Here is a 20,984-nt window from a genome sequence, read left to right on the forward strand (position 1 = left end):
GTCTTGCATCACTAGGGCTTATGTCTAATGAGTTTCTATTGTTGGCTAACCATGGCTCACCCCCTTGCCTCCTTCTCTGGTAAATGCCAAGAGATGAGGAGCAGGGAATAACGCTAGTTAATTCTTTTCCATCACAATGGGATTTTTTTTCTTGACCAGATAGAAGCTGATTGCCGGAAATGATTAAAAAGACAGGTTAGACAAAGCCTGAAGAGGGAATAAAAATATTTAATCTGACTTCTAGATAAGAATGAGGAACAACCAAGGGGAAGACATTGATTTTTTTTTTTTTTTGTGGGGCAATGAGGGTTAAGTGACTTCGCCAGCATCACACAACTAGTAAGTGTCAAGTGTCTGAGGCTAGATTTGAACTCAGGTCCTCCTGAATCCAGGGCCAGCACTTTATCCACTGCACCACCTACCTGCCCCACCATTGATGTATTTTAATGGTGTCCTCATGATGTCAGGAGAAAGAAAGAAAGGTTCCAACACTTTGGTTACTCCCAGTGTCCCCATGCTGAACTTATAGGAGGATAGAGATGAGTTGTACAGATATGGTTAGATTTCAATCTGTATCAATGATAAGAATGTTCCTACTTATGAGAGAACCAATCCACTCTTGTTTTCTGGTAGAGCCTGATTGCCCAATCAATCAATTGATCGATCGAAAAGCATCTATGATGTGCCAGACACTCTGTTAGGCCCTAGATATATAAAGAAAAATTCAAAGCAGTTTCTGACATCATGGAACTTACACTCTAATTAAGGAGATGACATATATATATATATGCATATACACACAGAACAAAATGATAAGAGTAATGGCTAGCTGAGTGCTGTAATGTTGAGATTTTCCTTATGCGAATCTCAGTCTGGTTTAAGGGCTCATGATGGCCTTTGGCCAACGTGAGAATTTCCTCCAAATCAGTGGAAGGAAAGATAATCTTCTTCATCTTCCCATGATAGACTGGTCTACACTTAAAAGAACAAAATGGTTATTTCCATATGTTATAAAAAAAAAAAAGCAAATCCTCCCCCTGGAGAGAATTCCACAAGATTCTTTATTGACTTTGTGGCTAGTGGGAAGAGTGCAAGGAGGTAGCCTACAAGACTATTTTCTCTCTTCAGACCATACATATGCAGAAAAATGTGAGGATCTCTGGTGTAGACAACAGGCATATACTTCACTACTATTTGACTAGTTGTTTATTTGATTCATTTAGCAAACACTTATTAAGCACCTGTTATGTGTCAAGCCCTGGGACACACTGATGCTGGGGCTACAGAGATGAAAAGGAACAAGTCTTTGTCCTCTATGCGTTTTCTATCTTTTTATATTCACAGTTAAGTTTAATCTTGGTGATTTCGTTCATGTGCTTAATTTGCTCTATCTGCTTTCAGGACAGCCCATGTGGTTCTTAGTAGAGGTCATGATCACTGTATATTCTAAAAGGTGGTCTCTCTCTGTGAGTTCTTAGGAGCTAGCCCAACCTAGTGTGTGTCAACCTTCAGTCCCATGAAATGCAATGACTGCCGTGTTCCTCTTTCACATCCTTGCACACAGAGCCTTACAAACCAGCCAGCATCAACTCTCCTAGGCTCTTATTTTTAAAAGCAAGCAAATGTTTGTTGTGAAACAATATTGGAGAAAAATATAGGAAACATAGCCATTCCCCCCCAGATTAGCACAACCCTACCAGGAGTAAGAAAGATGATGATGCTTCGCCATTCAATGTTTCCATTTGGGGAAAAGAATGTGAAAGGATGTCCAGCCATCTCTGCTGCTTGGACTTAGAATCTCCCCAGGACATCAGTGAGAAATTACAAAGAAGGTTCATATGACCTTTGAATTTGTCTTTTACATTTTCTTTAGTGGGACTCTGCTAAAGATTTTTTTTAAAACCTACTTCATTGTCTAAGTATTTTTTCAGAGGTGAGAGGGTCATAAATTACAAACTGGAAAGGATCTTAGGGGTCATCTTGGCGAACTCCTCGTTTTATACAACAGGAAACTGAGGACCAGAGATACAAAGTGATTTCTCTCAGGTCACACAGCTAGTAAGTAGCAGAATTAGGATTTGAACCTAGGGCTTCCCCCCCCCCAAATATGACTCCCTTTCCACAACTCCATGTTGCCTCTCACTTTTTAGGGCCAAAAGTGCTCTTAGAGATCATTTAGTGAAATCCATCTATTTTACATTTGGGGAAACTGAGGCCCACACAGGTGAGGTGATTTAGAAAGTGAATTGCAAAGCCAGTTCTTGAACCCAGGTCATTTGAGTGCAAATCTAGCATTCTTCCCACTTTGTCATCTTATGTTTCACCTGAAAGTCTGGAAAATTCAGTTGAAGTTATAGCCATCAGTGGGGCTTGGATTTTGTGTCCTACCTTATTATGGCCAGCTGTCACTGCTGGAATTGAATGAGATGACTTAGGAATATGAATTTAGGCTTGGTGCCAGTTTCCAGCCCATTGTGATTTAGGGACTGGGGTTTCCCTAACACCAAATCCCCAAAGCAACTGATTGAAAAATGAAATTTTCACTTCCTAAGCTTTGGTCTATCTGCCTCTTGTTCACTAATGTGACTGACTGGTTGCTTTTGTATCAGCTGTAGTAGCTTTCACAGAGTATTTAATTCAATTAAAAAAACATTGATGAAACACCTACTATGTCTATTCAGCACCTTATTTTCTCCAACCCTTTTGATTGATGAGAACCACCAGTCTGTGAATTCAAGCAAAAGGACCTTTCTAAATTGTTAAATACAAATGGAATTTCCTGCCATTCTCTATTTAATTCAAAATTTCTAAAAGACCTGACAAAATTCTTCTAAAGACATGCTATATTTAAATAACAAGATCATGTCAACATGTTAATATTCTTTAAGTTCCTTTCCAGTGGAGACTGTTTCATTTTATTCATTTTATCCTCTAGTCCAATTCTGAGCACTTAGTAGGTGCTTACCCCATGCTTGTTGGATTGAATTGAAAAGAAATCCAGTGAATCCATCCATTTGGGGTTTTTTCTGATATTTTCTTCCAAACAACTTTTAAATGAGTGTATGAAGCTAAAATAAAATTAATACTATCAGTAGTAAATAAGATGATAAAAGAAAGGTAGAGCAGGACAGGAGACTGACATTGACCTCACACTATTAAAGGAAATAGATGTTCTTTTAGTATACTCTCTTCTATGGATTATTTATCTTTCTATGTAATTAAAATAACTTTTCAAAAATGTTCTGATCATCATTAAATTATTCAAAGACTCTTGAGCCATAAAGATTAGCTACCTTAGTAGGGTACCTATTGAAGGTGGCAAAAATAGCTATGCCTATGGATACAGAAGAGGGGGTAGTGAAGCCATAAACCAATGAGAGTGGCATTCTATCCATGTTTTAATTCAATTCAACAAACAAACATGCCAAGTACTTTACTGTGTCCTAGGGATCAAAGGCCAAACCTAAAAGCACTTCTTGACCTCAAGAGGCTTGCATTCTATTGTAGGGATGCATCATGTGCATGAATAAGCATGCAAAATTCATACAGAAGAAATATAAATGTAATTACAGGAGGGGAAAAGTCCAACCACATGAATGGTAGCTGGAAGTCTTTGTCTGCCTTTCTAAAAGGCAGAGCTAATACTTTAAAACTGAGATCCTCTACTTGTTGTCCATTCAAATATTCAGAGAATCCCTGGTGGATCCACTTGGTATAGCCAAGCATGGAGAATACAAATACAGGTCATTGGTCTGCTCAAGGAGCCTCATTACCTATCTAATACCTGCAGTATAAAACAAAACTCTGCTCTGTTATTTCAGGTCTTTCAAGATCTGGCTCCATCCGGATTTTCCTGTATTATTTCATATACTTCCACTTCACACTTTTATTTAGTAGTCTACTACAATTTTCTTTTAACTTTTTCTTCAGCTTTGCATGTCCTCTATGAAGGTAAACTCCTTGTAGGTATGGCTACTTCATGTTTTTGTAGAGGCTTGATAAGTGTTTGTTGATTTGAATTAATTCCTACAGACCATCTGATCACCCAGAGACCGTTACTTACTGAAAATTGTAATTAGCAATATCAACATTTTTTAGAAACTTCTCTGAGAATGAAGAGGCTCTTTTACCACCCAGGCCAGAGTGTAGCTTCCATTCTGCTATGACAATAGTAGCCCTTAAGACAACCTAGCTGACAATCCTGTGTTAAAGAAGCTATTTTCTGCAACATCACAAATCTATCCAAAAAAGGACCAGAAAAGTGCATTGGAATGAGAATGAAAATTGTGCTCCCAAGTACCATTTTTATAAATATCCAAGAATCTGAGGAAGGGTTGGTTGTCTGAAGAAAGGAAGGACTGAATTATTGATACTGAGTTCTTTGAGCAAATGAGTGAGTTTCTGCAAAGAGAAAAGAGAAATAAAGCAATCAGTGGCACTGTCACACACCCTTGCTTTACCCCTGGACAAAGGCAAATAGGTACTTTTTCTTCTGTAGGATGGGGCAGGGCTGAAGAGAAGGAGTCTTCTTTCATTCCTCTACTTCCTTCCTCCTTGACCAATGAAGCGGTAATTTGCATTCTTAAACACTGGCAACAATGAAGAAATGAATTCAGATGGATAAAATGTCATACCAACTCCCATTCCCAAAGGAAAACAAATGAAAATATTTATCAGAGTATGACTGTGAAATTCATCAGAAAATCGTGGATTTAGAGCTGGGAGAAACTTTAGTCCAATGCTTTCATTTTACACGTGAGGAAGCCAAGGACAAGAGAGAAAGAAACTTAGTCAAAGTCACAGAGGTAAGATGGGGCAGAGGCAGGATTTGAACCCAGGCTCTCTGATTCCAAATCCAGTGTGATCAAGCAGATGTCCTTGTGAAAATATATTTGAGGTAAGCCAGAAGTAGTAGCTAAATGGCGATTAAGGTGTGTCTGTTGTGTTCCTGCTTTGTCTGGGGATACAAGGAGGAACACAAAGCTGTCTCTGCTCTTAAGAAGCTTACCTTCTGCTAGGTCTAGTCTATTTACATCTGTGCTGATTCCACCATCCCAGGGCAGACCTAGTTAATAGTCACAGTTTCCACCATTTTTATAAAGTGATTCTAAAAAAAAGACATTTAAAGAACAGTTACTATTGGTTAGCTTTTTAGAAGGTTTCCCTAGAGGAAAGCACACTTTTGTATATTGTTTTCTTTCCTTTATTATTCACATTAGAGTAGGAAAGGGCATCATTCCCCATATGTCTCTGGTGATTGAAGGGTGTGTGTGTGTGTGTGTGTGTGTGTGTGTGTGTGTGTGTGTGTGTGTGTGTGTGTGTGTGTTTGTGTGTGTAAGCATGCAGTCACAAAACTCCTGCCCCAGTAGAAGTGCTAAAACACATGTATGTTGCAAACATGTGGCTGTAGGTGTTATCTAGTGACAGGCATTTATAGTGGAATAGTGAAGTCAGCATTTTTCTCTTCTTGCTTTGATGCTATTTTTATACAATTTTATATGCTATACATTTGAAAAACTATTTGCTATTTTCATTTGTAGCAATCTGCTTAGGCTTTTTATCAGATTTGGGGACAGTTGCTCAGCCAAGTTTTTCCACTGTCTCTTCTCCTCTCTACCTGCTTTCTTTCTGCCTCCCCTGCCCTTTTTTCTCCCTCTTGTCTTTACCTCTTTTCTTCTTCCTTCCCTCCCTCCCTCCTTCCTTCCTTCTTCCTCACTCTTTTCTCTTCTTCTGTTCTTTTCTCTTCCTCTTCTCCTCTTTTCTCTACTTACTCCTTTTTGTTTCCTTCATCCTACCTCCACTTCTTTTTCCTTTTCCTCTTTCTTTTTCACTTCCTCTTCCTTCTTCCCCATCCTTCTCTCTTCCCTCCTTCTTTTTTCTTATCTTCCTCCTCCTTCCCCTGATATAAGCCATTCAAACACTTAGCCAACAAATCAAACCAAACTGTGGTCTTTTGCTCCTTTCCTCTGATATTGCAGCCCCCTCTCCCCAGGGGATGGATTAAGTGGGAAACAGAGGCCGCTCAGGTGCTCAAGACAGGTCATCTGACATTTTTGTAGAGTGAGTCTCAGGGATGGCTAGCCATGCTAATGTGGCCTTCCTTTGTTCCATCAGCTTTTTTGTCCATTCCAATGTTTGCTTTGGCTTTCAATATGCTGCTTGCTCATCCATGATGCTGTTTAGGAAGATTCAGTACAAGATATAAGCCATATGCAATTGGCCCAACTTTAGTCGTTGATTATATTCCTGTCCAAATGAACCTGTGGGAAATACTTAGTCTGGTCTTTAAGGAGGCTCAAGAGAGAAGGGAAAAACAATAACTAAACTTGAAACCTGAATCTTGCCATTTCAATGTCTCATTGAAGGGATTCGGTGGGGATTTCTCTATGTATTCTTAAGAGTTTCTTTAAGGTGAATGATATTACAATAAATTTATCTTTATTTAAGTGAAGTCATAGAGATCGGTGTCTGTATTTGGAAGAGAAAATGCATTGTGATGTGCATCAAGAGGCAAGAAAATAAAAATCGATTCTAAGGGTCAACATTTTATCCCAATGATACTGGTTTAGCCACTCAAGTGACATCATATTGTATCTCCAATTGCAAAAATAAACACTAGAGATTTATGTCAAAGAGTATTCTTTTTATCAGGAAAAAAGCACACTTACAAACATGTTCTAGTAAAGAATACATACTCGTGTGTTGCTCTGGTTACCAAATAAAAAACAGAGATATCCTCTCAGTTGGAATTTGAATGGTGAAAGAACTATTTTTCCCCCTCAACTGTTCTCCACATTCATACAATGATACCTCCCCAAGTCTGTTCTACCATACTTTTTTATATTCCCCTAACCTTCACATGTAAACCTTTCATGTCCAAACACTGAGATTATGCTCAAATAAATACACATGTAAAACTATACATAGAATCCTAGGATTTCAGATCTTGAAGTAACTTTAAAGGCCAGCTAGTCCCACCTCACATCCCTCCACTCCATTTTATAGATGAGGAAATGGAGGTCCATACAGGAGTAATCTCTTTTACAAAGTCATGTGTGTATCAAGTGGTATAGACTCAATTTGAACTCATCTAGTCAAAAATTCAGTTGTCAAGTCCTGAAATAGACCAAAGACAAGAGTTGAAGAATAAAGCAAACCTGCCACTCAGGGGGATGTCCCATGAGTTCAGAGCACAATGGATCTCTCAACCTGGAGACTATGAAAAGGGTTTTTATACCTTTAGGAGGGGAGGGTAGTATGAGGTAACAAGGCCTGGTCAGGAGACCCTTGTCACGCTTGTCAGTCTGGGCAAGGAAAATGACTTCTTTCTGGCTCTTTTGCCCTTTATGCCATGAATCCCAATGGAAGGGGAGCGAGGATACCAGGAATCACTTTTGAAACTGGTCTAGCTCAGGTTGGCTTTGTTTACAGGGTAAGATCCAGGGTGAGATTTAGGGTGAGGTCCAGGTCAACATAATGGATGTTACCTTGAGAGTAGGAACATAAGGACATTACTGGAATTCTGACTTTTCTAGCATCATATAAGGGACTTGGCATGTAAAATTACTTTTGGTATTAACAATTTCTGTCATTACATTAACACTTTTCTGTCACAGCTAAAGCACCATACCATACTACAGTGAGAACAATGAGCCCCCTGAAGTAGTCGCATGTGTTTGGATTCTCAGTATTGAAGCTAAAATTAGGGAAATTGTGGTGATTGGTTCCAGTCCAGTGGAAATAAACAGTGTGAATTCAAATAATGTAACCACTTCAGAGGATTCATTATTCTGGCTAATCAGGACCTAGCTGTGCCTCAAAGACAATCGATATATACTGTATGAGTCTCTATCATTTCCTTTTTCTCAGAACAAAACAGTGTTCTCAGGGATATTGTTGAGACTTGGAAGATGATAATTATACAGACTTCCCCAAGATGTCCTCCTTCATGGCCCAACCTACCTTCCATAGGGTGCAACTGCCGGGGGGGGGGGGGGCACTTGCGCCATCTTGCTGCTCTCTTTGGCATCCCCAAACTTTACATTCCTCATCCTCTAAAACACAGAGTTTATGACTGCTCAGGATTTCTTTACCCAAAATGGTCATCTGGTGCTGACTGGGGACAACTATTTCAGTCAATATCTATTTCTCCCATTCATGGTCATGAGAGAATCTTCCATGTCAGATTCAGACCTTGATTGCATTGGCATAGGGAGTCTCATTGGTGAACCTCACATTCCCCTACCCTCCTACAAAAGTGCAAGTTGGCCACTCCTCAGAATCTTATAGATTTACAGAAATGCCTGGGATGCTAAGAGTTAAAGTGTTCTGCCAATGGTCACAACTATTATTTAAATTTTTTTTTTAATTTTTTGCAGGGCAATGAGGGTTAAGTGACTTACCCAGGGTCACACAGCTATTGAGTGTCAAGTGTCTGAGGCCAGATTTGAACTCAGGTCCTCCTGAATCCAGGGCCGGTGCTTTATCCGCTGCACCACCTAGCTGCCCCCCCCCCCCCCCGGTCACAACTATAATTTAACAGAATCAAGACTTGTGCTCAGGTCTCAGGGCCTCCAGGGCTGGCTTCTATCTCCTCTATCCCAAGTCTCTCAAACTCCATGTTAGATAACAAATGTAGATTCCCATCACACCCGGCTGAAACTTGACTAAATGATTTCTCCAGTTTTAGATCTGCTCACCCTGCGAGTTTGACCCCACTGAGCTTTCTGACTGGCTTTGGTGGCGAGCCCAAAGCATGAAGGCCCCCTGCCTACTTTTGGTGGCTCTGTTGCTTGGACTTCAGGCAGCCACCACACTACAAGAAGGATATCAAGAGGCCATGAATGTCAGTCAGCCAATATATGACAGTTACAAAAATTGTCCCCATTCACCAGGCACTGAAATACATTTTAGAGATTGCAACAACAACAGGGGTATGTGTGGCAGGCTGTTTCCAGGCAATATGGTATGCAGATGGGGCCTGAAGTCAGGAAGACCCAAGTTCAAATTCAGCTTCAGACATTTACTAACTGTAACCCTGGGCAAGTCCTTTCATCTCTGCCTCAGTTCCCTTATCTGTGAAATGAGAATATAAAAAGCACTACATTCCTGGGCTGTTCTGAGGGTCAAATAAGCAACCTTAAAATGCTATATAAAGGCTAGTTATAATTGTGTGTGTGTGTATTGTCAATTTGTGCTTTTATGCCTGTCTCCTACAGAAAAAAATAAAAGCACCTCAGAGATATTATTTTCATAATGTCTCCTACGGGGAAAAAAAACACCAGATTAGAGACATACAGGAAAAACATAGTGCTGGTTTATTTGTCCCAAGAACAAGCAGGCATGAATCTTGCGGAGGCCCCTTTCAAAGAAGGAGCTTGAAGACTCCTTTCTGAGGGTATATAAGGTTTCTTTGCTCACTGCTTACAGGGTATCATCAGTTTCATTAGCATGATACAAATCAACCGAAAAGCAAATACTATGACAAGAATGGACCTAATGAAAATCAGTTTAACAATTTCAGTTATAACAAGTATGTAGGAAATATCAATCAGTTTAATAGTTCCACTTAACAGATAGAACACGATGATAAGATTATATGATTCCCAAAAAGGGTTTGGCAAGGAGGAAGATGCCCAGATATTTTTGCAATACAGGGACTTACCTGGGGAAAGAAGTCAGCAGATAGGGACTTATCTGCTAGCTATCTGAGTCCAGTTTGAAGTTCAGTAAAGGCATTTTGCTCATATTAATCCAGGGTTTCATAAAAATCCTTTTGGATAATAAGGCAGCTCCATCAAACCCAAGTGGTCCACACATTCATCATAATACACGCACACGTACATACATACATACACACACATGTACATATATATCTCTGGGTGTATACATACACACACATACAGGAAACAACTAAGTGGTGCTATGGAAAGAATGCCAGTTCTGGAGTCAGGAAGACTTATTTTTCTGAGTTCAAATCTGGCTTTGGACACTTATTAATTTTGTGATCCTTGTCAGGTTACTTAACCCTATTTGTCTCAATTTCCTCACCTATAAAATGAGCTGGAGAAGGAAATGGAAAGTCACTCCAGTATCCTTACAAAGAAAGCCCCCAAATGGGGTCACAAAGAATATGTGTGTGTGTGTGTGTGTGTGTGTGTTTTGAGAGCCTAGCCCAGGAGAGAGCAGCAGGAGACTGAGGACAGTGTCCAGTCCTAGCTTAGCATCAAAACCATGGGTGATGGGTGAGAATTGTGATTATTAGATAGATGTGTGTGTATGCATGCATACATAGTCATGATGGGGGTGGGGAGGGAGAGGAAGGTAGGCAGAGATAGACAGACAGACTCAGGGTGAGACAGACTCAGAAAGTCCCATATACACAGCTGACATAAGTAATACAAAAATGACCTTGGAGCCAGAAAGATCTGGGTTCAAGTTCTGTATCTGACACTTACTAGCCCTGACCCTGAATAAGTCACAAGCTCTCAGGGTTTCCACAAATGCTCTCTAGGAAAGGAAAGGAAACATTCATTACTATTTACTCTGTGACAGGAACTGGCTTGAAGCACTTTACAAATATGATCTCATTTGATCCTTATGACATTTCCGGGATGGAGGGACTCTTATTTTACTAAAATGTAGTTGTTTCCACACGCACACAAACCTCTGTATGTACATATGCATGCACCTATATGTATGTATATATGAAATATATTTTTAAGCCCTTGTTTTGTGAGACCAGCATAAATTAGGATAACATTGGTCATAATCTCATAATCATAATTCTCACCTATGGTTTTGATTCAAAGCTGGGATTCTAAGCCCTGTTGTTCCCAGTCGCCCAGTGCTTCCTCCTCTCTTTATCCAAGCTAGGCTCCCCAGAGCAACCAAGAATCCCTTTCACCTGACTCCCCCCCCCCAAATCCCCCCCTCCAGGGTTCTCACTCAGCTCTGCCAACATCAAGGCCAATCTCCCATGTCCTCCCCACCCAGTCCAGCAAATAAGGGTGCAAATATCCCTTAGACTTTCTAACTGCTCAGACCTCCTAAGAAACTCAAGTTTCAATTAGTTCACAAAAAAATAAATATTATCAAAGTTAAAGATGATTTAAAAATCATAGATTTTAGATGATCCTGGTCTTCAGTACTGATCGCGTTGAAAAGCGAATCCAGTTTTCCCAGTTCTCCTTTCTTCCCTGTGGACTCCTATCTGGCGTTTCTCTTGCTGGAGTCATCAGAGCCCTAACTAGGAATTTTGAAGCATGGAACATGCAGCATGCCACACACCCCTAAGCAAGGGGAGGGTCCAGGATAGGAGTGAGGGGGAGCTCTGTTCTGCTTGAATCGGTTTCATTCAATTTCACCTCATTACTTTTGTCAACCAGGTGATAGGTGCTATTGTCTCTGTCATTCAGGAGGACCCCCCCCCCGCCCACGCAGCACCCTGGGACACAGCCCTAGTTGCCCACCTTAGTTCAGAGCATCATAGATCTGGAGATGTCACAGACCTCAGAAGTCATTCAGGCCATCCCTCAGATCTCACAGACGAGGAAGCTGAGGCCTAGTAGTGTCAGATGAGTTGCCCCAAATCACACGGATAGTATACACAGCGGAGACAGGATCTGAACCCAGTGCTTCTGTCTCCAGATCTGGTTGCCTTTTCACATCAGCGACGCAGCCTTCCCAAAGTTTGGCCACTATTGAGACCTCATCATGGCTGAGATTAAGCTCTCCAGCTGCCATAGAGTCAAATTCACCACTAGGCTTTTAAAACTTGCTCCCTGATCTTTGGGCCCTTGAGGTGAGGAGGGCATTTCCCCATCTATCTCCAAAAATCCAGGCCCTTGGAGATAATCAGGAGGTATATTAGAGAAAGGGCTGGGCCTGGAGTCAGGAAGACCCAAGTTCCAATCAAGTTCCAGGTTGGGCAAGTCACTTAAACTGTTTGCCTCAGTTTCCTTAGCTGTAAAATGGAGATAACGTTATCACCTACCTCAAAGTGTTGTTGTGAGAATCAAATGAGATCTTATTTTAAGGTGCGTACCATGGTCCCTAGGGAATGCTATATAAATAGTTAATCCCCTCTTCCCTTCAGAAAGCTGACCCTTCTGCTCCTTTTGCTGTTGAATTTCCAAAGATGCCTCTCATAGGGTTTGCCCTTGCTCCAGCTTCTTACAAATCCCATTTCACCCTTGGCCCATTTATTTCTTTCCTGGTTAGGGGCAACTAGGTGGCACAGTGGCTAGAGCACTGAGGACCTGAGTTCAAATCTTACCTCAGATACTTCCTAGCTGTGTGACCCTGGGCAAGTCACTTAACCCCCATTGCCTTAAACATCCAGGGCCATCTCTAGCCATCCAAACATATATCCTGCCACTGGACCCAGATGGCTCTAGAGAAGAGTGATGCTGCTGACATAGCCTCCTTTATTTAAATCCAGTTCAATGCAAGTCATGACATCACCCTGATGTCATGGTCCTCTTGGAGAACAAAGGAAAAATAACAAACTCCTTGAAGGAGCTCCTGATGTGGGACACCTCTCCTCCTCTCACTCACTGTAGTTCACCCAACTCAAACCAAGCCCTGAGAAGTTAGGTGACTTGACAGGTATGAGGGATGGGGCTTGACCTTAGGTATTCCTGGTTCACTGTACCACCATACTGTTTCCTGAACTCAAGGTTACAATTAGCCATGTAGCAATAACAGTTTCCAGTAGTATTAAGGAAGATCAGGTTTTTGATAATTCCTCTCAAAATTTCCCAGAAGCCTTTGAGGCTGATGCCATTATGTCCATATGGGGATGACTTGCTTAGGGTTGGGGTTTAGAACTGTACCCACAAGTGATAATTCTTAGTGTGGGTGCTCCCTTCAAGGCCACAAAGTTAGTCATCACTGTTCTTTCCTCAATAAACCCATGGATTGCCTTTCAATAGAACTAATGAGAACATCCATCAGGAATATTTGAAACTCATCCATGTTTAAAAGGGGACATTGGAGATCCTCCCAAGTCCTCTGGTATCATGCACCTGACAAGAAGGAGAATGTTTCAGTGTGTACTGGGTACTGTCCAGTGTATTTCCTGAACTTACATCATTTACTTTCCATGTCTCATCAATTCCACCTCCACAACCAAACGCCTGAGATGCTTCAGGGATATGAGCTTACTTGATAGCTCTACCAGCTCTCCTAGATTGGTCCCCCCACTCCATTCACGTGGCTCTCTCTCTGATTTGCCTCACACCTCTTGCTGACCATGCCAAAAGATATTCTGACCATATCACTCCCCTGCTGAAGAAGCTTCAGTCCATCCCTACTGCCCCCGAGGATCAATTAATCAATCAACATTGATTAAGGACCTACTAAGTGCTGGATGAGATACAAATCCTGTTTGGCATTTCAAGCCCTTCAGAGTCTGTTTCTGAGCCATCTTCCAATCTGATTCTCCATTACAGTTCCTCCTCTATTTCCTTTTGCACCCAAACTCACCTGCTTGCTGTTCACAACTGCAACATTCCCTCTCTCCACTGCCCTTTCTTCACACAGTTTTCCCCTCACCCCCAAGCCTCAGCTATTCTTTCTTCTTACCTGCTTCTCTGAGAACTCTCAGCTCCACCCGTGGCTCAGCTTTCAGTCCTGCCTCCTAAAAGAGGCCTTTCCAGTTGTTAGCACAACCAAAGCCTCCTCTGGCCTCCAGATCATTTTTATTCACTTTGTGTATAATTTGTGTCTGTGAGCATGTTAAGACCCGCCCCTCCTTCCAGGCATGTTGTCTTTATCTTGTTCCGGTTCCCTCGGTAGGCAGCACTGTGCTTGGCACCCAGAGCTGAAGAAATACAGACTCAAGTGTTGGAAGGGATTCCATTGCCCATTGCACCCAATCCCCCCAAATCCCCCCACGGATATGCCCAACAAGCAGTGGGTCATTTAGCCTCTCCAAGGAGGAGGAGGAGCTGGGAGGGGGTCCCCAGAGCCCCCAGAGCTCCCTAGGCAGCACATTTCACTCAGGGGCAGCTCCCACCCCAAGGTCGGCTGGACATTCAGCCTAGATCTGCCTTCTTGTAACTCCCCCCTAAGGCTAGCTCTGTGCTTCTACCCTCTGCAGACAAACAACACGGCTCATCCTTCTGCTATGTGATAGGCACTCACATAGCTAAACCCAGCTATCATGGCCCCTGAGTCTTCTGTCCTCCAGAATAAACATACCGGGTTCTTGCAACCTGGGATGACCTGGACAGGAGGCCTTTCACCATTCTGGTCACTCTTTTTGCATATTCTCCAACTCATCAATTGTTGTTATTCAGTCAAATCCAACTCTTTATGACCCAATTTTGGATTTTCTTGGCAAAGATACTGGGATGGTTTGTCATTTCCTTCTTTGGTTCATTTTACAGATGAGGAAATTGAGGCAAACAGGGTTAAGTGACTTGCCATGGGTTAAACAACTAGGAAGTGTCTGAAGATGGATTTGAACTCAGATCTTCCTGACTCCATCCACTGAGCTCCAACTGCCCCATCACTGAACAGCTTATCAATGACTTTCTTTAAATGTTCCAGAATGGAACACAACATTTAAGCTGTGGGGCCAACCAAGGCAGGACTCTCAGCTCCATATTCCTGAAAGCCTGGCTTCTCTTAACGTCCTCCAGGACTGCATTAGCACTTTGGGCTGCCACACCACACCACTGACTCATGCTTGCAGGCCAGTGAAACCCTGGTTTAAACAGACTCCTACCAAACTTAGCACCCCCCTCGTATGTGTAGGAAGCTGACAGTTTTGTACCCAAGTTTGAGACTACATTTATCCTGATCACATTTCATATTGTTAGATTCAGCCCAGTGCTCCAGTCCATTGAGATCTGTTTGGATCCTATCTCTGGTATCCAGTTAACAACAACTTAGGTAGTGCGGTGGGTAGAGCCCTGGGCCTGGAGCCAGGAAGACCTGAGTCCAAACCTGCCTTCAGACACTTACTAGCTGTATGACCCTGGGCAAGTTATTTAGCCTCTCCTCGCCTCAGTTTCCTCATTTTTAAAATGGGGATAATAATAACACTGATAGGGGAAGCTAGGTGGTGCAGTGGATAAAGCACCAGCCTTGGATTCAGGAGGACCTGGGTTCAAATCCGGCCTCAGACACTTGATACTTACTAGCAGTGTGACCCTGGGCAAGTCACTTAACCCTCATTGCCCCACAAAATAATAAAATAAAATAATAATAATAATAATAACAACAACAACACCTATCTCCCAGGGTTGTTGTCATCAAATTAGATGATTGTAAAGTTCTTAGCACAGTGCTTGGCAACACATAGGATACACTATATAAATGTTTTATTATTCTTGTTATTATTATTCTTCTCCAGTGTGTTAGCTGTCCTTTCCATCTGACAATCTGTTGAAACGGCCTTCATTTTCAGTGAGTTTAACCAAGTCACTGCAAAATATCTGACTTGCCTTGAATTAAATGAAGTTGCCTTCATATGACCTTGTGCTTGGCTGTTTCTGTCTCCCTTGGATGTGAGCTTCAGGGGGCATTGATCAGGGCAGCTACTGATCTGACTGCTCTGGAATTAGTTGGACCAAGAACTTAGATGTAGAGGAGACCTGAGAGGCCATAAGATTCATCCCCTCATTTAAATATGAGGAAATAGAGACAGAGGGTAAGGGACTAGCCCAGGGCCATCTAGCTAATACCTGGGAAAAGATTTGGACCCAAGTCATCATGACTCCAATTCCCATGCCCTTTCCTCTCTTGGTTGCCGTGCAGTCTGCCATCATCAGCTGTGATTTAGAGATCTCCGATGAAGCTTTGTATCCAATTCTGGCAGCTTCCACATCTTTAATTAAACAAAACTTTATTAAGTACTTATTAGGCAGGTAATAAGCACCTGTTATGTGGCAGGTACCTGTTATGCACAATGCAATGTGCTAGGCACTGGAAACATGATAACAACATCAATACTACCCCCACCATTAAAGAGCTTGCATTTTATTGGGTATGTGCATTTTGAAAAAAAATAGACACAGTTGACATCCCCAAACCCCATTGATATTATCAGTGAGTATTCCTTCCAAAAATGCCAATGCATCACATCCATGCCTGCCCATCCTATGACCTCTCATTCCTGGTCTCACATAAATGTGAAGATCTGCCTCATGGTGAGGGTCTGTTTACTTTCTCTTTTTAGTGTGAAGATACCAATGGGAGGGGATACAGGGGCTGCTAATTTGGGAAAGGAGAGGGCACTTATAAATGGAAGAAGGTGTCGTGATAACAGTGACACCTGAATTGATCCAGGAAGCAAGGTCTCAATTCTGAAGGATGAGGCTGGAGATGGAGGGCATTCCAGGTGCCCATGGGAAGGGAGGGAAACAAGGGAGGGATGGGATGCTCCCTTCAGGGGACAGCTCTAGTCTACTTTGTCTAGAATGTAGAGTATGGATGTAGTTAGTGTGATGTGACTGGAAAGTTAGGTCAGAGCCATATTGTGGGAGCCTTTAAATGTTGGGCCAAGGAGTTTACATTTGCTCCTGGAGGCAATAGGGAATAACTGGAAACCTTTGAGCAGGGGACTATGTTGAGGGTTGTGCCTTAGGAGCGATCTTCAGCCAGTTGTATAAAGGATAGATTGAAGACAGAGAATATGGGAATGGACTTCATCAATTAGGAGCTATTGTAACAGGCTATGTGAGTGGAAAGAAGGGAACAAATGAAAGAGATGTTATGGAAATCGAAACAGCAAGACTTGTCAACTAATTGGATATGGAGAGGGTAAGGAGATAGATCTGGTTGTTGTGGTGCTCTCAACAGAAATACATTTGGAAGAACTGTAGGTTAATGGGAGGGTGGATAATGACTTCTCCTTTGAATATGTTTTTGGGATGCTGATGATAAATACTGGTAGAGATGTCCAGTGGGCAATTATTAATGAGGCTGGAGTTCAAGAGAGATTGGGCCTGTGTATATAGATTAGAAGTAAGAGAATCCTAGAATCCTAGATCTAGACCTGCTAGGGGCATCAGAGACTACATAGTACAACCCCCTAAATTTACAGAGGGGGAAATCAAGGCCCAGGTACATAAAATTGTTCGCACAAGAGCATATAAGTACTTAAAGTCACAGATCAAAGTTGAGCCCATTCCCCTGGCTCCAGAGGCGGTGTGCTTTATACCATATTGTGATGTCTGTTTCATTGGCATAAAGATGACAGTTAAATATGGATGGGTGAGTGAGACCACCAAGGAAAAGAGCATAAAGTAGAGAAAGAAGAGAAGAGGGCTCAAGACAGAATGATGGAGATAGCCATGCTAAACACTGGGAGACATCATACTGGGAGAACCAAGAGAAATCTGCTTCCCAGAAGCCAAGGGAGGGCAGAGTATCCAAGAGAAGAGAGTGGCTGATAATTTCCAAAGCCACAGAAAGGTCAGATAGGACAAGGTTGCCAGAGTCAGCAGGAAGGAGATTGGTTTCATTCTGGCGATGGGGTCAGAGGACAAATAGCAAAGAGGAAAGAACTGAGTGAGTGGTGGAGAAACTAAGGCAGGAAATGGAGAAAGAGCAGAGTAATAAGATGATAGCTCAGCAGTTGAGATGGAGAAAGGACTTCCAGTCTGGTCCCTTATCTTGCTGGGTGATCTTTAGAATCTTCCTAAGACAGTTCAGATAGAAGGGATTCAGTTTCCTGGTGTGGTGCTGGTAAGTATGCTGAATTGCTTCTGGGTCTTTTTGTCCATCCACATACTCCATCTAGAATGTACCCATTTTATCCCATCACCACACTCATTAGCCACACATGGAACCATGAATAAATCACTACACTTCTGAACCTCAGTTTCCTCACCTACAACATAGGCTTTTATAAAGATCAAATGAGCTAATGCTTGTAAAGTGCTTTGGACACTTTAAAGAACTCTGCATCAGTTATTATTATTGATATTGTTGTTGTTATTAGCATCATCATTATTATTAGCTCATTTGATCAAAGGAGGAGGCCTAAAGTCCCCTTTGTCTTTACTCTTCCTGTTCTTTTTTCTTATAACAGGCGTAAAGCGACGTCCTCATGGCTCACCAGCCCCAAGCACAAGCTCATCAAATCGTCTTACATTGCCAGGTCAGTCTACAGTATCACACCCCTGTATGTTGTATATGACTCTGCTGATGCATTGGCTCCCCCATTGTTGGGTTGAGTGGAAGCTTTGGTCCCTCACTCATCTAGGTTATGTTATATATATATAAGTATATTCATAGCTCCATTTCTGTCATCCAAACATTGATAGCTTCTTGGGAAATAAATACAGCATAAGCCTTTGTCCCTTATCAGTCATTCGCTGGCATTTCTTAAGCATCTCTTGTGGGCTAGGCACTGTGCTAAGCTTCCATTCTCACAACATTTAGGGTGATCAGTATGAATAAAATTATGAAGCTCCTTGATGAACTTGGCCACTTGGTAATATTCTCAGGAGTCTGGCTTTTAAAGTAGAAATTTAAGTCATATTCTTGAAAGTCTTTTGAAAATACCACCCAAGCAGTTTTTAAAAATAGATTATTTGATTCATTCTCTTAATTCTCTATCTGTGGTTGATTGAATAACCCCATAAATTCAGAGGCTCTCCATTTCTTCTTTCCTCCCCTCCCCTTCCCTCTTCTCCTCGTCCCTGCCTTTCTCTATCCCTCCCTCCTTACCTCTCTACACCTCTCCTCTCCTCCCTTTCCCTTTCCTTTTCTCCCCTCCATACCTCCTCTGTCTGTCTCCTCTCCTCTCCACTCTTCTGCCCTCCTCTCTCCTTCCCTCTCCTCCTCTGTTGCTCACTGAGTGAAATTTACTGAAGAATTCCTGGCATTTGAAAACCTTCACTTAGATAGTTATTTTGCCTATCTAATCTTACCTTTCTCCTCTCCACATACCCCAGACTCCACCCACCCCAGATTACTCACTGCTCTCCAAACTTTCATTGAATTAGAGACCCCATGCCTTTGTTCCTGCTATAACCTGTTCTGGAAATTCCCCTCTCCGTTCTTACTTGTCCCTGAAAGCCCAACTCCTATGTCAGGAAGCCCTCCGTGGACCTCATTAGTTAGTAATGACCATTCTTGTAACACCTATAAATCATTGGCTTTGTAGATCTTTGGTGTTTGTATCATGTAATTTTATATATCTTTGTTATTTGTGGCACCTTATACTTCTCTAGGGTCACAAGATCTAAGTCACAAGGTCTATGTTTTATCTGGACAATTTTTCTTCCCTAATGCTCTGTGTTTCACAAATGTTTGCTGAACAGATGAATGAGTAATCCTTGAAAATCACAAAAACAATGGAGGAGGAGGGACTGAGGTCTCAAGTGTGAGTTAACTCAGATTTCACTGCAAGAACTACAGCTAAATGAACCTAGGGAAACCTGGTATATTTGGATGTGGCTCTTTGCTTCATGTGGGATTTATTTATTTATTTATTCATTTATTTTTTCATTAATTCATTAATTCATTCATTTATTTGTTTATTTGTTTATTCATTTATTCATTCATTCATTTGTTTGTTTGTTTTTGAAACAAACATTTATTTTATTGTTTCCAGTTACATGAAAGGGTAGTTTTCACCATTCATTTTCATAAGATTTGGAGTTCCAAATTTTTCTCCCTCGCTCCCTTTCCGCCCCCCTCCACAAGACAGCAACCAGGTTATATATGTACAGTCCACTAGTGCTCTTTTTATCAGTTCTTTCTATGGGGGTGGATAGTAAGCTTCATCATTAGTCCCTTGGGATTGTCTTAGACAATTGCTCATTGAACAATACTGCTGTCACTATGCACAATGTCCTCCCAGTTTTGCTCACTTCACTAGTTCATGAGTCTTTCCAGGTTTTTCTAGGATCATCCTGTTTGTCATTTCCTATAGCACAATACCATTCCACTACAATCATATACCACAGCTTCTTCAGTCCTTCCTCAATTGATGGAGTTGCTATAAATATTTTTTGTACAATTTTTCCCCCTTTTCTCTTTTTCATGATTACTATTGTTAACTGTTTTCCTTCCCCATGATATTTATTCTATTATCCATCTTCTTTCATCATGTCCCTCTTCAAAAGGGATTTACTTCTGTCTGTCCCCTCTCCCACTCTGCCCTTCCTTCTTTTGCCCCTCTCTCTTTATCCCCTTCCCTTCCTATTTTCTTGCAGGGTTAGAGAGATTACTCCACCCAATTGAGTGTGTACATTATTCCCTCCTTGAGCCAATTCTGATGATATTGAGGTTTTTTAGCCAATTCTGATGAGTGTTAGGCCCATTTACTGCCCTGATTAAATAGATTACTCCACCTAGTTGGGTGTGTCTGTTAGTCCCTCCTTGAGGCAGCTCTGATGAGTTTAAGGTCTTTGGCCTTTTCTGATGAGTGTAAAATTCAGTTACTGCCCTGTTCCTCTCCTATCTCTTCCCCCATTCCATAAGCCCTTTCCTGTTTCTTTCATGTAGGATTTCACCCCATGCCCTCTGCCCTTCCCCCTCCCCCAGTGAATTCCCCTCACCCCTCAATTTAACCTTAAAGATGTCATCATGGGGCAGTTAGGTGACACAGTGGACAAAGCATCCACCCTGGACCCAGGGGGACTCAGCCAAAATGTGAACTCAGACATAAGACAGTCACCCACTGCATGACCCTAGGTATGTCCCTCAACTCCATTTTTTTTATGGTGCTCTAGGGTCTTGTATTTGAAAGTCTTTTCATCACAAATACCTGAAAGTCCTCTTTTTCATTAAAGTCCCATTTATTCCTCTGAAAGATTATGTGCAGTTTAGCTGGGTAGGTGATTCTTGGTTGTAATCCCAATTCCTTTGCCCTCTGGAATAGCATATTCCACGCCCTCTGATTGTTTAATGTAGAAGCTGCTAGATCTTGCATTATCCTGACTGGGGTTCCACATTACTTGAATCCTTTCTTTTTGGGAGCTTGTAATATTTTCTCCTTAACCTGAGAGCTCTGGAAT

At 41.8% G+C, this 20,984-nt stretch overlaps 1 protein-coding gene across 1 annotated transcript in view; it reads left to right on the forward strand.

The window, feature by feature from the left end:
- The window catches only part of PDE1C (phosphodiesterase 1C), a 451,742-nt gene that overhangs the window by 412,871 nt on the left and 17,887 nt on the right, over positions 1-20,984 (forward strand). The window contains 1 exon segment of the mRNA XM_043976662.1: positions 18,047-18,115. Within this exon segment, the coding sequence (XP_043832597.1) occupies positions 18,047-18,115 (69 nt within the window).

This window comes from Dromiciops gliroides, chromosome 1, assembly GCF_019393635.1.
Source record: "Dromiciops gliroides isolate mDroGli1 chromosome 1, mDroGli1.pri, whole genome shotgun sequence".
In the NCBI taxonomy this organism is placed as follows: domain Eukaryota; kingdom Metazoa; phylum Chordata; class Mammalia; order Microbiotheria; family Microbiotheriidae; genus Dromiciops; species Dromiciops gliroides.